Below are 12,404 nucleotides of genomic sequence, written 5' to 3'. Positions count from 1 at the left end.
AATAAGGGTCAGGAGTCCCACTAGGGGTCGCCAAAGCTTCACAGGGGTCCCAATGCCTTCTTTACGGTGGCCCTGAGGTGCAAATCACAACGGCAAATCAGAAAACACAACGACATTAACCAAACCGGAAAAGGTAGGTACCCTCGTCGCTGATTGGACAAAAGAACTGGTCTGCCCTTTGAACCGGAAACCAGACCTATGCGTTCAAGTTGCCAAATCTGAAAATTCAAACCACTAAATAAGAAAATATTGTATTAATACGTCCATGTTAATGTGGGATACCTAAGAGAGGTAGAAACAGGGGTTCCAATAGTCCATATCTGTGTTTTCTGATTTGCCGTTGTGTTTTCTCTTTTTGTGTTGTGTTTTCTGATTTGCTGTTGTGATTTGCACCTCAGGGCCACCGTACTTCTTAATTTTAAGCTGCGTAAGAAAGCTTCTAAAATATACTGCCGAATCTCAAACATTTCAAACACTGAATTTGTCAAAAAAAAAGAAGCCTATTAAGTATGTATGATTGTAAAATAAATATAAAAAAACCAATACTAACAGAATTATATTGAAAGTCTACCAAAATGATCAGGGAAACTCATCTGTGATGTAATATTCACAGGAAATAATCCGTTCAAAATTCAACCAAATTGCTCAGTTATTGTGTTAAATATTGCTCATTATTTGGGTTCATTGTTCAGTTTATTAGTTGTTCTCTAATGCCATTGTTATGCATTGAGTATAATATGAAATATCCAAACAATAAGTCACTGAGTCAGGAAGGAACCAGGTTTAGGAAACACTCCGCTGGAGGGCGATAGTGCGCACAAACACACCGGATGTCAGCCGCCATTAAACACCAAGAAGAAGAAAGGAAAGCAAACGTAGTGGTTGTTTTATACAATAACGACATTGTTTACAAAGTATGCGGTAAAAAGTAAGTGATAACCATTACAGAACACGTATTAAAACACATTTACGCAGTAGCAAAGACACTGAAACTACATTAAACACGTTTTTTTTCCCCCGAGACGTCTCACCTGTTTCTGTTATGAAAACACGCGCCGTTTTCATGCTAGCTAGTCGCTCGCGGATTGTTTGGACCTCACCAGCTTCTGAATGGATGTGTGTGTTTTTAACTTCATGTGAACAGGTAACGTCGCCTGCTGCTGAGCACGATGGCCTCTCAGAGAGTGCTCCCTCAAAGCAAAGAGAGTCTGCTACAGAACTACAACAAGAGACTGAAAGATGACATCCGCTCCATCCTGGACAACTTCACAGAAATTATCAAAACAGCGAAGGTACATGGACACAGTGACTTCTCGTTCATCTGTTATTCTACCACTTTAATGTCTTCATTTCCTGTCGTTTGCACTGTTTTCTTTCCCCAGATAGAGGATGAGACGCAGGTTTCCAGAGCAACCCAAGCAGAGCAGGACCATTATGAGATGCACGTCAGAGCAGCCAACATTGTAAGTGTCATGAAAACATGTTTTGTTTTTTGTGTTTTTTTAATGCTTTGAAAGAAGCCTACATTTAATAAGTGTGGGCATGCACTGAATCTGTTGCCTTGACTTATTTAATTCAGACATTATCTGAAGTAAATGCACTCACGATCCCTCACAGCCAACATTTCACCAGTCTTCTTTGGAGGTTTGCTGGTTTCTAAATGAATGCAATAAACAGTAATTAACTTTGAGCAAACGCTTCATATAGGATATTTATTTATTATTTTCTTAACGGTCATATCCACCTACCTCATGTACATAGAAATGACTGCACGTAAATATTTATTTCAGCATCCTTTGCACTATTATCTGCGGTGCAGGGTAGTTTATGTCTGTTTTTGTTGAGCTTGTTGTCCTGTTTGTTTATTCTTATTCTGTCAATATTCAATTCAATTTTATTTGTATATAGCGCCAATTCATAACAGAAGTTATCCCACGACACTTTTCAAATAGAGCAGGTCTAGACCAAACTCCTTGTAACATTATTTACAGAGACCCAACAGTTCCCAATACAATATACATAATATTGCAAGAGTCAAATTCCTTGTATGTGTGCACAAACCTGGCCAATAAAAGTGATTCTGATTATACTGAGTGAACTTTCCAAACCCTGGACTACATGAACCATTAAAATGTAAATGTTGTAGATATATACAGAGTAGGATCTTCACTAGAATTTAAAGTAAAGTTAACTTTGAGTAAATTATGCATACACAGCATACTTACTGACCAACTGGTATGATTATATCCAGTGTGTAACATTTAGGAGGATCAACTGGCAGAAATCAAATGTAATATATTGAATATAGTATTTAAAGGTATGTTTTCATTAGTGTAATCACCTGAAAATAAGAACTGTTGTGTTTTTGTCACCTTAGAATAAGTCATTTATCTACAGATGCTGCAGGTTGCCTTCCATGGAGGCCGCTGTGTTTCTACTAGTAGCCCAGAAGAGAAAGAACCAAACACTGGCTCTAGATATGGCCGTTGGTGTCTTTCATGCATTTCGTGCCACTGTAGTTTTTCCTTTGCACTTGCAAGGGGAAGGTAAAGCAAGGAAGCTGCAATCTGCGACTACACCGCTCGATGCCACTAAATCCTACATGCTGCTTCTTGAAGACGTTAAAGCTGAAGTGATATGCAACGCAAACTTTTGACTGAGACTGCTTCTAGACTATCAGGATTTATTTGAGCTTTGAAAAGTGTCTTCAGTCCAGAAACAGGAACAGAAAAGAACATTGTGATTAATTCCTTCTGTGTTGTTGCATCAGGTCCGAGCCGGTGAGTCCCTGATGAAGCTGGTGTCCGATCTGAAGCAGTTCCTGATCCTAAACGACTTTCCCTCCGTGAACGACGCCATCAGCCTCCAGAACCAGCAGCTCCGCTCGCTGCAGGAGGAGTGTGACAAGAAGCTCACCTCGCTCCGTGACGAGATCGCCATCGACCTGTATGAGCTTGAGGAAGAATATTACTCCTCCAGGTACAAGTAGGCTCATACTTGCCCCCATCCCACCGCCCCTCTGTTGTCCCATGCCAGGCACCATGTACCGTCTCACCTTTACCATTCACTGCTGAGCCCAAGGGAGGGTTTAGTTTCCGCCAGCATCTAAACGTGGGTTGAATTTATCTCATCGTCATATCCAAACGGCACCATTCATCAACACCAAGCATTGCTGAGGGTCGTTGTGCTGGAGCTCATCTCACTAAGTGTTATTGATTACTAAGTGCCTTGACTGTATTTCTGCTCTGTGACGTGTGTCGTAAATTGATGAAAGCAGAGAGGACTTCAGCGTTAACTACAACATCAGTGTGTAAATGTAAGCAGCTCTTGGAACGACCACAGTTCAACATGTATTTTTGAGCATTCAATGCAGTTTACTGATGCAGTATGAAAGCCAGACAGACAAATCTCATAATTCAGAACAGAATGCATTGGCATTGATCTACTGCTGGGTTTCTTTTCTAAATGGTGATCAGTGTCTCAGTTTACTGGTCTGCAGTGTCCAGTAGGCTTGAGAGAGGTTTTAACAAATATTGTCAGGGAGAGATTTAGTGGAATGTAAGTTATGAGTCCTTTGCTCCTAGTTCATTTACAGCTAAAATATTTTAAAGTAATGGCCAGAATTCATTCAAATACATGACTAAAACACTTGTTGTGACAAAGTTGACATAAAGTTTTGTAGAGAAAGTGAACTCCCTTTAGAAGAATTACACATTGAAATAACTAAAACTATATCAGAATATACACTTTTATAAGTATGTCATTCATTGAAGATTATTTATATATAATATTTAAATCATAAATGTAATGATGATGGTAGATTTTAAGAATGGGCTTTGGATGAACCTTTGGTATAGACTGTAAAATACGACACAACTTGTTTGCTGTTATTTATTGGAGGTCAAATCTGAAGCTACCAAGAGTCTCTCAAATAGATGTTTTCTGTAAAAGCAATTAGGTTATTTTTAATTGATTCCGTCCTTAAGAGCACAAGGGACTCAAGCTGTAACCATGCGCGCCATCACACATGTTGTGGGTTGTTCATGTGTACCAGTTTGTGCCAGCTGTTCCAATAGACCCAGAATGATTAAGAAATAAAGTAGAGACAAAACACTGTAGTAGTTTGTCTTGTTTTCTGTGAGAAAGTATTAAAAAGTGTCTCTCAGCCTTGTTCGGAGCATGCTGGGTGTGGGCCTTCCTTCCTCGCTTCACTCGCTCTGCTTTCTCCTCCATCAGCAACTAATTGCACCTTTTTTGTTGAACTCGAAATCAACAGTTGATTAAGTCACACTACTGCTGTATTATGCATTGATCCAGTTTCCAGTGCTTCTGCATAACCTCCATGCTTCTATTGTATGCATGCCCTTATGCGCTCCTCTACGTGTATGAATGTGCTTATTCTGACCTGCCGCTCTTGTCTGCTCCTCTCTTTCTGTGCTACGCTGATTCTTTGCCTCCTACTGGTTTCCGTTCCGCACAGCTACAGTCAGTGGGACAGCACTGATCTGCCACTGTGTGAAGCCTATCGCCGACAAGACAGCTGGGCCTCCCCGGGCAGCAGCTGCAGCTCTACCCAGGGTGACCGAGAGGACGTGGAGGGACCTCCTCCACAGGAGACAAACCCCCAACAGCACCTCAACGGACACGGGGCATCCTCTATAGAGAAACCATGAGGAGAAAAGTGGACACTGATTGGAGCACTTGTGCTCAGTTTGGACTTCATTGGTTTTGCTCATTTAGTTTCCATTACACATAGTGGACTAGTGTCTGATTAGGTCTCCCACTGTTTTGTGTTGGACCAAAACTGGCATTGAGGATTTATTTTGCATAAACTTGTATTACAGGAGAAGAGTTCAATAAACTACTAAACAAGAAGTACCTGAAAAGCTTATTAGAATCACAAGAATGTCCTGTAAAACAAATCAAATGTAACCTTCCAGTTTAAAAGACTTATTCAAAATGACTTACACACAATACTGAAGTATAACATGCAGACAGCTTTATGGATTTTTAGTGTACCTTTGCAGCATTTAAATACAAGTAAACATTTTTATATTTTTCCTTAAGTATTGAATATGAGTGTATGTTCTTATGTTTATTTAGTATGTTTTTTGTAATGTTTTATTTCTGCTGTTCTTTTTTTTACCCTTACAAGCACTGGTCACATTAAAGAACTTAAATCTGATGGTTTTATGTTTTTAATTCAAGATGTTTTTGAAAGATCTAAAGATACAAATCTACAACTAAAAGTCAAAACTTAACAGTGAACTAAAAAGCAAAGTTCTCATAAGACCTCTCAATCAAAATTTCTTATGTTATTCCTTAACAGATTCTAGTCTAATTTGGTCATCAGACAACCTGGATTCAATAATGTGGAATCTTCCTTTAACAACACATCACAAAGCAAATGAACTGTAGACAGATAACCACAGAGAGCTATTTACAAACTTTACAAAGCACAACACTTTCTTGGGAGTCCTCTGATTGATCGTTGTTTGAGAAAACCAGTCTGCAATCTTTACAAAGATGGACATCCAGTTGACTAATTTAACCTTTAAAAAAAACAATGCATCCAGCTCCTCAATAACGTCGATTCATCTTCTTGAACTTCTCATAATGGTAGTCATCTGTGGCCTTTTCGTTATTTGGACGTTTGCGGTAGTTCGGTGGTGACGATGCTGTCGAGTGGTGCAGAAGGTATAAATCATTAAATTACAGCTTTCAGAAGAGCAGTGAGCAACCTTATATTATTTGTATAAACAACGTTCCAAGTAAAGTCACAAATGCCAGACAGTTTATAGAAACAAGTACACTTTTAAATCATTCTGCTGCAGTATGATTAAACAGTTTCCTGCCGCCTGCTGCTGAACTGCTATATTGTAAGGAACTGTGCTGTCCAGTCTCTTACCCTCTGGACCTGGTTTCTCAGTGTCTCCCACACGTAGTGGCCTTGCTTTGGGCTCTTCTCTGTGCCTGTGGTGCCTCTGTGGTGCATTCACATCCTCGTGATAGACTGAAAAACAAAACATTTACATATTTAACCAACCTTCCACGTCTCACTATTTAAACCCCGATGTTTACAGATCGACAGAACTCACAGCGGTTGTGTTGGACATAGTTCACAGCGATGTTGGTGGGTACAAATGATGTCCCGTTGTCTTTCTTCTTGTTCCTCTGTTCTGCCAGAAGTTTGGCTTTTGCCTCCTCTGTGAAGATAATGTTCTTTATCTTTGCACTGGGGAAGAAATGACAGAAACAGGCTCTCAGTAACAGCGTTGCATCCTTTCAGCTGGTCAGTGACATGTGCTGCTGAACTGCTGAAGAGTAAAAAATAAATAAAAAAATAATTTTGAGAATCTTCTGTACGTACTCAATGCCAAGATCGACTTCAGGAATCCCACTCAGCATCTGATTGGATAACATCTCTTCGGTCTTCTTGGCAGAATTGACTCGGATGCTCTCGGGCAGCTCATACAGGTGGTCCTCTGCATTCTTCACCTTAACTTTCTGTTCCTCAGCTTCCACCAAACCCTTCTTCTTTTTCAGCTCTGTCTCAATATATTTCATCCTGTGACGATAGATTCATGAAAGAAAAATAACCTTTTAAAATATTTCTATTAAAGCACTTTGTGTGTGAATCAATAATTGTGTCCTAAATGTTGTAAATACAATCTTGTATCTGGAAATTCACTTATCTTTAAGACTAAAATGACCGATCTAAACCAAGCATGTTGGCCCTCCACATTTAAATAAAGCAAGTGTTGAATATTGCTGTTTAACATGTAAATAAATGCAAACAAGTCTGACCAGTGCGTGCCCACTCAGCACATTTTGAATGCCAAAGAGAGCGAGGGTGTGTCTGTATGTGTGTATGTGTCACAAGTGGAAAAGGGAGACATACATGTCCGCATCCTCGTCTCTTCTGTTAGTTTCAGCAGAAAAGGAAGTGCCCAGGTTGAGGTCTGTCTCGTCTTCTGTCCTGTACGTGGAAGAGAGGTCCGTTAGGCAATCGAGTGTCCAATGTGATTACAAACATTTTCCATTTAGTACAAGTACACACACATTATGTTACTAACACTAACAGAGATTTACTTACATGTCCCTATTCCTGTCTTTGACTTTCTTCATGTCTACAACTCCTCCAGTTTTCAGTTTAAAAGGATCATTCTGTAATAAAACGTTTATTTTAACAACACAACATCAAACACATAAAATAAATCAATATTCAAGAGGTTCACTTACATCCATCTCAGACTCTGGTGGCAGTTTCTCTCCTACCAACAGCGCGGTCACACTAACCAAAAGAGAAATAACGAATATTAATTTATATATCAGTTGTTTCATTTTATTGCAGAGACTTTACCCTTTTGCAATGTATTCATAGTTTGAGAAACAAACAAGTGTTAAGATTCACAGGTTACCTGACTCCGGTCTGTCGTTTCCGCAAACTCTGAAGCTCTTTAGCCTCACTTACTTTAGCTCTGGAAGACCGATAAATAAACATTAATTGAATGTTAATTGGCTAAAAATACAAAAAACAAAGACAAAAGAAACCCGTTAATAAATAGTTTAGCCCATTTTTAACTTTAATGGAGCAGCTGGCTACGTTAGCTTACATAAGAGACCGTTAGCATGTTGTTCATGTTTAGACTTTAAATAAAGTAAATAAAGTACTTTACCTGACTTCTTTGGTTGTTTCATCCTCCTCCACATCCGACGAGTCCCTTCTCCTCCTAAAGTTTCTGCCACTCGGCATTTTCGATGCAGCTTTAACGTTATTTCAGAGCTATCGCAAAAAAAAAAAAAAAAAAAAGCGTTTGACGATAGCAGACGGTTGAGGTGGAGGGGACGACTTTAACAAACGCACAATAATATTGCGTCACTTCCGCAAATGTACCGGACCACTTCCGTTCTTTTTTTAGATAATCACAACAAACATGGCGACTTACAGACAGGTCGGCAGGTTGTTCGGGATTTCAGCGAGACTGGCGCGTCCGTAAGTTTACCTGTCCGTCAGGTTTCACAGTGAGACGTCCTCTCGGTTAGCTCTTTACTCTTTACGTGACGCATCGACCTCTTAAACACCAGAGTCCGGCTGACGGTCGCTGTTAGCGGCTAGGTGGCTAAGTAGCAGAGTGACGCAGACAGATTATTATAACTTAGAGCACTTGTCTTTTATTTTCTTCACTCATTACATCACTGCCAGTTATTAAAGCTTCTTTGACACTTGAGTATTATTGCTCTACGAATTTAATTTAATCATACATACAAATAAATCCCTTTAAGTCAAAATGTAGCTGTAGCCATTGATTTGAGTCCATGTGGACATCCGGACGTTTTAATGTTTAAGTTTGTGGCTCTTTGGTTATTTAAGATATTACTGCTGATGTGATGGTGCAATGATTGGACTGAACTCTTAAGGGATATTTAATGTTATGTCGTCTTTGAAACAGCTATATGCGACCTACAATATGTAGTTACAAACAGGTGATCTCCATTGAACTAGTTACACTACTTCTGATAAGAGTTGGCTGCACCAGTAATGTTGAAGGCTTGTCATAGTAACGGTGGTGAATAGTAGTTTGGTTTATGAACTTGTAGATAACTGGTTTCTTTTAGAAATTAAGAGTGAAGCTTGTCAAGAAATCTCAATTAGCTTAGTCCAAGTTGTAAAACAATAAAACATTAAACCTATGTATATTTGTATATGAATAGGACATTAATCCATTAGCTATGCCCACATGACATTCATTTTGCGTTATCCTTGGCAAACACAAGAAAAGATCAAAATTAATTGTCCCGCATGAGTGATTGCAGGGCCGGTGTATTTATGGCTCTGTTGCATTGCTCTATGTAACTTCTGCTACAAAGGAATTATGTATTGTGCACAAAACGACTTTAAGTAGATTAGTTTTACTCAACTGTTCCCTACTTTAATCTGTTACTGCCCCATTTTTTTGCATCCACTACATTTGGGAAATGTTTTACTTTTTTACTCCACTTTATTTATCTGACGACTTTAGTTACTAGTCACTTTGCAGATTCAGATTACTGATACAAAATATGATAAATAAATGATGACATATATTAAAATAGGTTGATTCAAGACTTTATTGATCCCCAGGGGAGAAATTTAAAAGCCACTCAGGTGTATATAAATTAGTTAAAATTGCCCTCAGCTTTACCAGCTACACCATGAAAGCAATGTACAAATTCATCAGTAATTTTAATATAATAGTATAAATATACAATGATCTCCAAATCTGAAAATGGGCAATTCTGCATTATGAGTACTTTTACTTTTGGGAATTTAAGTTTATTGTGATGCCAATACTTTTCTACTGTTACCCTATCTTATCTGAGTACTTCTTCCACCACTGGCAGTAACATTTTTAATCTCTGTTATGTGTTGTCTCAGCCTTGCTGGCAGTGGATATCAGAGCGCCGGATTACACTGGCCTTCACATAACACAGGAGTTTCAAACAGATGGCCACAAAACCCCCATTGGGTTGTTCCTGGTTTGTATCCCTGTAGCACCCCTGTGGCTCTCTAGCTTGGAGATAACACTATAATGACTGATGTTACATTCTTAACTGTTCTGTTTTTCTTTCTCTCCAGGAAGGACCATGTTTGTGCAGACACAGGACACACCAAATCCAAACAGCCTAAAGTTTCTGCCAGGTCGTACAGTTCTTGAATCAGGAACCATGAATTTTGCCGGACCCCGTGACGCGCACTGCTCTCCCTTAGCCAGGTATATGACTTCTTAAATACAAAGTTACTGACCGGAGATTATTAAAACGTTTTCATAGCAGGCATTTTGATTCAGCGCTGTAGGAACATTACTGGTTTCAATAAAGATATTGGTGTTGGCTATGTTCCACTTTTTCATAACTAAATGGAATGTAGCCATTATTATTATTATTAGTTACACTTGTGTTTGGCAAGTCACCTATGGAGATTTATTCACTTGCTAGACCGGTTGCATGAGAACCAAAGCAATGCCTGTAAGTTTTAATTATTGTTGAGCACAGCAGTAATACTTCTGAATGTTCCTTAGGTTGCCCTTGAATCTGCAGCCATTGTCCTCAAAGCTGAACCCAGTGTTCCTTTATCTGACAATGCAATGCTTATAAAAGTGTGAAACACTGTGTGTCCTCCAATGCATGATTAGAATATGTTACTGCGGTTTCTTGTCTTGGCTTTTATATCGAAATAAGCTTTGAATCATTCAATGTCAATAATTGTAAAGGGAAATACTGTATGTGCTGTAAAAGTAATATATTAAACTAGAATTATGATATATAAGTAATTCACGTGGGCATAGATACTGCATATGTATATGTACAATTTTCTTTCTTTTATAAACAAAGTTTCTGTTATTTTTTTAACATTTTAAAACTTTTCAAGTTCAATTCATCCCCCCGACAAAACCTCACTGATGTTCTGTGTTGTCTTCAGACAGCTATTTAGAATTGATGGAGTAACGAGTGTGTTCCTGGGCCCTGACTTTATCACCATATCAAAGGTAAAACCAGGTCCAAGTTATGTACAGTATACCTCATAATGCAGCATGTTGTAATGTCATTGCTTGGAATAACTTTTTTCCTTTCTCTCTCTATTTAGACTGATGCCAATATGGAATGGAAAGTAATCAAGCCCGATGTATTTGCTGCCATTATGGACTTTTTCACTTCTGGACTTCCAGTTGTGAATGATGATAGCACACCTAATGCGGACACAGGTAAGGACTGTAACCAGATGTGCAGGCAAAACACCGAAATAGACACCTAAACTGGTAAGGCAAGCTGTTTGTAAATGCTAAGGAATCTCCATGTGTCTTTTCAGCACCATCAGATGACGATGATGAAGTAGTTGCTATGATCAAAGAACTGCTGGATACTCGAATAAGGTAGCTGCTTGTGAAGATGCACTCCAATATCATTGTCTGTTCCCTGTGACAATGGCTGTCTCTCCTTTGTCCTCACTTGTTGATGTTCTTCTTCCCCAGGCCAACAGTCCAGGAGGATGGAGGCGATGTTCTGTATCGGGGATTTGAAGACGGCATCGTTAAACTGAAACTGCAGGGCTCCTGCACCAGTTGTCCCAGTTCCATTATTACTTTAAAGAGTGGAATCCAGAACATGCTGCAGTTTTACGTCCCTGAAGTTGAATCAGTGGAGCAGGTTTGTTCTCCAGCCAGATGATATTATGTTGTACACCTGCTGCTTAATTTAGTTACAGTAATACACGCTTCTTCTTTCTGACTTCCTCATTAATATTTTTTATTCTGCCATGTTTTAGGTAATGGTAAGGGATAGGACAGTAATTGACATATATTTGATAACTGTATGCCTAGGAGATATTAACAGTTATCATATTGCAACACATTTATGTTAACACAATAATCGAGTTTATTGCAAAAACCACCTGTTGCCACCTGTTTATTCTCTGCCATCCACTGAAACTGATGAAAATTCAACATTAAACTGCTGTATTTATTATAAAGCAAAACAGTGGTTTTGTTTAATAATGAGCTTAAAAGTTTATATCTTGTGCTGAATATACGAATATACTACAGGCCTAAAGTCATTTGTTACAAAAATTACATTGTAGAGGTTGCCAAGGCTTTTAAAACAGATATTTTATGTTGTATTTTTTAATGATTGACTAACTGTATTTATGGACATGTGCCTTGTCATTACACATAATTGCCAGATATATAAACATGTTTAATAGCACATAAAACTGCACCTAAAATACTTGAAAATGTTAAATAAACGTATTTCTTTTCCACAGGTGAAGGACGAGGAAGAGGAGGCGGCTCAAGTTTGAACTATACTGAAACCAGAACCACGTTGTCACATTCCTCCCTTCCCCCGGACACTTCCTGTTATCCCAGCCATAGATGCAATAAAATGATGTGGTGTATAGCATACCTGTGTCAGAGAGCTCAACGTGATCATTATTCAACTGTTATCATAGATTTTTTTTGTGTATATTATGTACTATGGCAGTATTTAAAGAATTGGGACTAAAGAGCCCGGTCGTAGAAACTCATGACTGCAGAGCTGAAATAAAATGTATTTATTATTTCACATTGTTACACCTTTACTAAATCAGTCGCTTGTTAATACATATACTACATGTATATAAATAAAGTTTATTAAAGTATTTTATGAATGCTGTGCCTCCTAATCTAACAGTATTTTGTTGTGTGTGTGTGTGGAGTTAATATTTGATGTGCTTAATATTACACAATCAAGTTTTTTTTTTTTTTTTTACAAGCCTCCTCCAAAACAAACATAAAAGATTACAGTTGCTAGTTTAGTCATACTATTTCACTTTTTTCTTGTCTTTTTTTTTTTGTCATTTTACATGTAGTAATACTTTTGCCAAATAC

At 38.4% G+C, this 12,404-nt stretch overlaps 3 protein-coding genes across 4 annotated transcripts; 2 read left to right on the top strand and 1 right to left on the bottom strand.

Annotated features, from left to right (window-relative positions):
* The first annotated feature begins 809 nt into the window (after window positions 1–809).
* On the top strand, window positions 810–5,185 carry med22 (mediator complex subunit 22). Of its 2 annotated transcripts, XM_051421500.1 has the most exons (5): window positions 810–928; window positions 1,145–1,292; window positions 1,383–1,463; window positions 2,771–2,979; window positions 4,481–5,185. In XM_051421500.1, the coding sequence occupies exons 2-5, from the start codon at window positions 1,170–1,172 to the stop codon at window positions 4,671–4,673; spliced, it is 606 nt and encodes a 201-aa protein (XP_051277460.1). In that variant the 5' UTR covers window positions 810–928; window positions 1,145–1,169; the 3' UTR covers window positions 4,674–5,185. The 2 variants fall into 2 exon arrangements, with proteins under 2 accessions (XP_051277460.1, XP_051277462.1); XM_051421502.1 differs by lacking the exon at window positions 4,481–5,185 and having other exon boundaries at window positions 811–928; window positions 2,771–4,118.
* cunh9orf78 (chromosome unknown C9orf78 homolog) lies at window positions 5,183–7,857 on the bottom strand. Its single transcript, XM_051421498.1, has 9 exons — window positions 7,680–7,857; window positions 7,422–7,481; window positions 7,243–7,294; window positions 7,097–7,167; window positions 6,902–6,979; window positions 6,371–6,568; window positions 6,099–6,235; window positions 5,909–6,013; window positions 5,183–5,678 (listed from the first exon to the last, which is right to left on the bottom strand). Exons 1-9 carry the CDS (start codon window positions 7,754–7,756, stop codon window positions 5,581–5,583), a joined length of 876 nt encoding a protein of 291 aa, XP_051277458.1. The 5' UTR covers window positions 7,757–7,857; the 3' UTR covers window positions 5,183–5,580.
* A 42-nt stretch (window positions 7,858–7,899) lies between these two features.
* Window positions 7,900–12,189, top strand: nfu1 (NFU1 iron-sulfur cluster scaffold homolog (S. cerevisiae)). The gene is made up of 8 exons (XM_051421499.1): window positions 7,900–7,996; window positions 9,419–9,519; window positions 9,620–9,755; window positions 10,463–10,529; window positions 10,628–10,745; window positions 10,850–10,913; window positions 11,013–11,187; window positions 11,801–12,189. The coding sequence occupies exons 1-8, from the start codon at window positions 7,938–7,940 to the stop codon at window positions 11,834–11,836; spliced, it is 756 nt and encodes a 251-aa protein (XP_051277459.1). The 5' UTR covers window positions 7,900–7,937; the 3' UTR covers window positions 11,837–12,189.
* Window positions 12,190–12,404: the final 215 nt, after the last annotated feature.

This window comes from Dicentrarchus labrax, unplaced genomic scaffold, assembly GCF_905237075.1.
Source record: "Dicentrarchus labrax unplaced genomic scaffold, dlabrax2021, whole genome shotgun sequence".
Taxonomy (NCBI): domain Eukaryota; kingdom Metazoa; phylum Chordata; class Actinopteri; family Moronidae; genus Dicentrarchus; species Dicentrarchus labrax.
This window is presented reverse-complemented; position numbering and strand designations above follow the sequence as displayed.

Coding starts and splice junctions, on each gene's coding strand:
- nfu1 (XM_051421499.1), top strand. CDS start 7,938: ATGGCGACTTACAGACAGGTCGGCAGGTTGTTCGGGATTTCAGCGAGA. Junction 10,914..11,012: donor CTGCTGGATACTCGAATAAG/GTAGCTGCTTGT, acceptor CTTCTTCCCCAG/GCCAACAGTCCAGGAGGATG. Junction 11,188..11,800: donor AAGTTGAATCAGTGGAGCAG/GTTTGTTCTCCA, acceptor TCTTTTCCACAG/GTGAAGGACGAGGAAGAGGA.
- cunh9orf78 (XM_051421498.1), bottom strand. CDS start 7,756: ATGCCGAGTGGCAGAAACTTTAGGAGGAGAAGGGACTCGTCGGATGTG. Junction 7,168..7,242: donor CACCAGAGTCTGAGATGGAT/GTAAGTGAACCT, acceptor GTTTTATTACAG/AATGATCCTTTTAAACTGAA. Junction 6,569..6,901: donor AGAGACGAGGATGCGGACAT/GTATGTCTCCCT, acceptor CTATCGTCACAG/GATGAAATATATTGAGACAG.
- med22 (XM_051421500.1), top strand. CDS start 1,170: ATGGCCTCTCAGAGAGTGCTCCCTCAAAGCAAAGAGAGTCTGCTACAG. Junction 1,464..2,770: donor ACGTCAGAGCAGCCAACATT/GTAAGTGTCATG, acceptor TTGTTGCATCAG/GTCCGAGCCGGTGAGTCCCT. Junction 2,980..4,480: donor GAAGAATATTACTCCTCCAG/GTACAAGTAGGC, acceptor CGTTCCGCACAG/CTACAGTCAGTGGGACAGCA.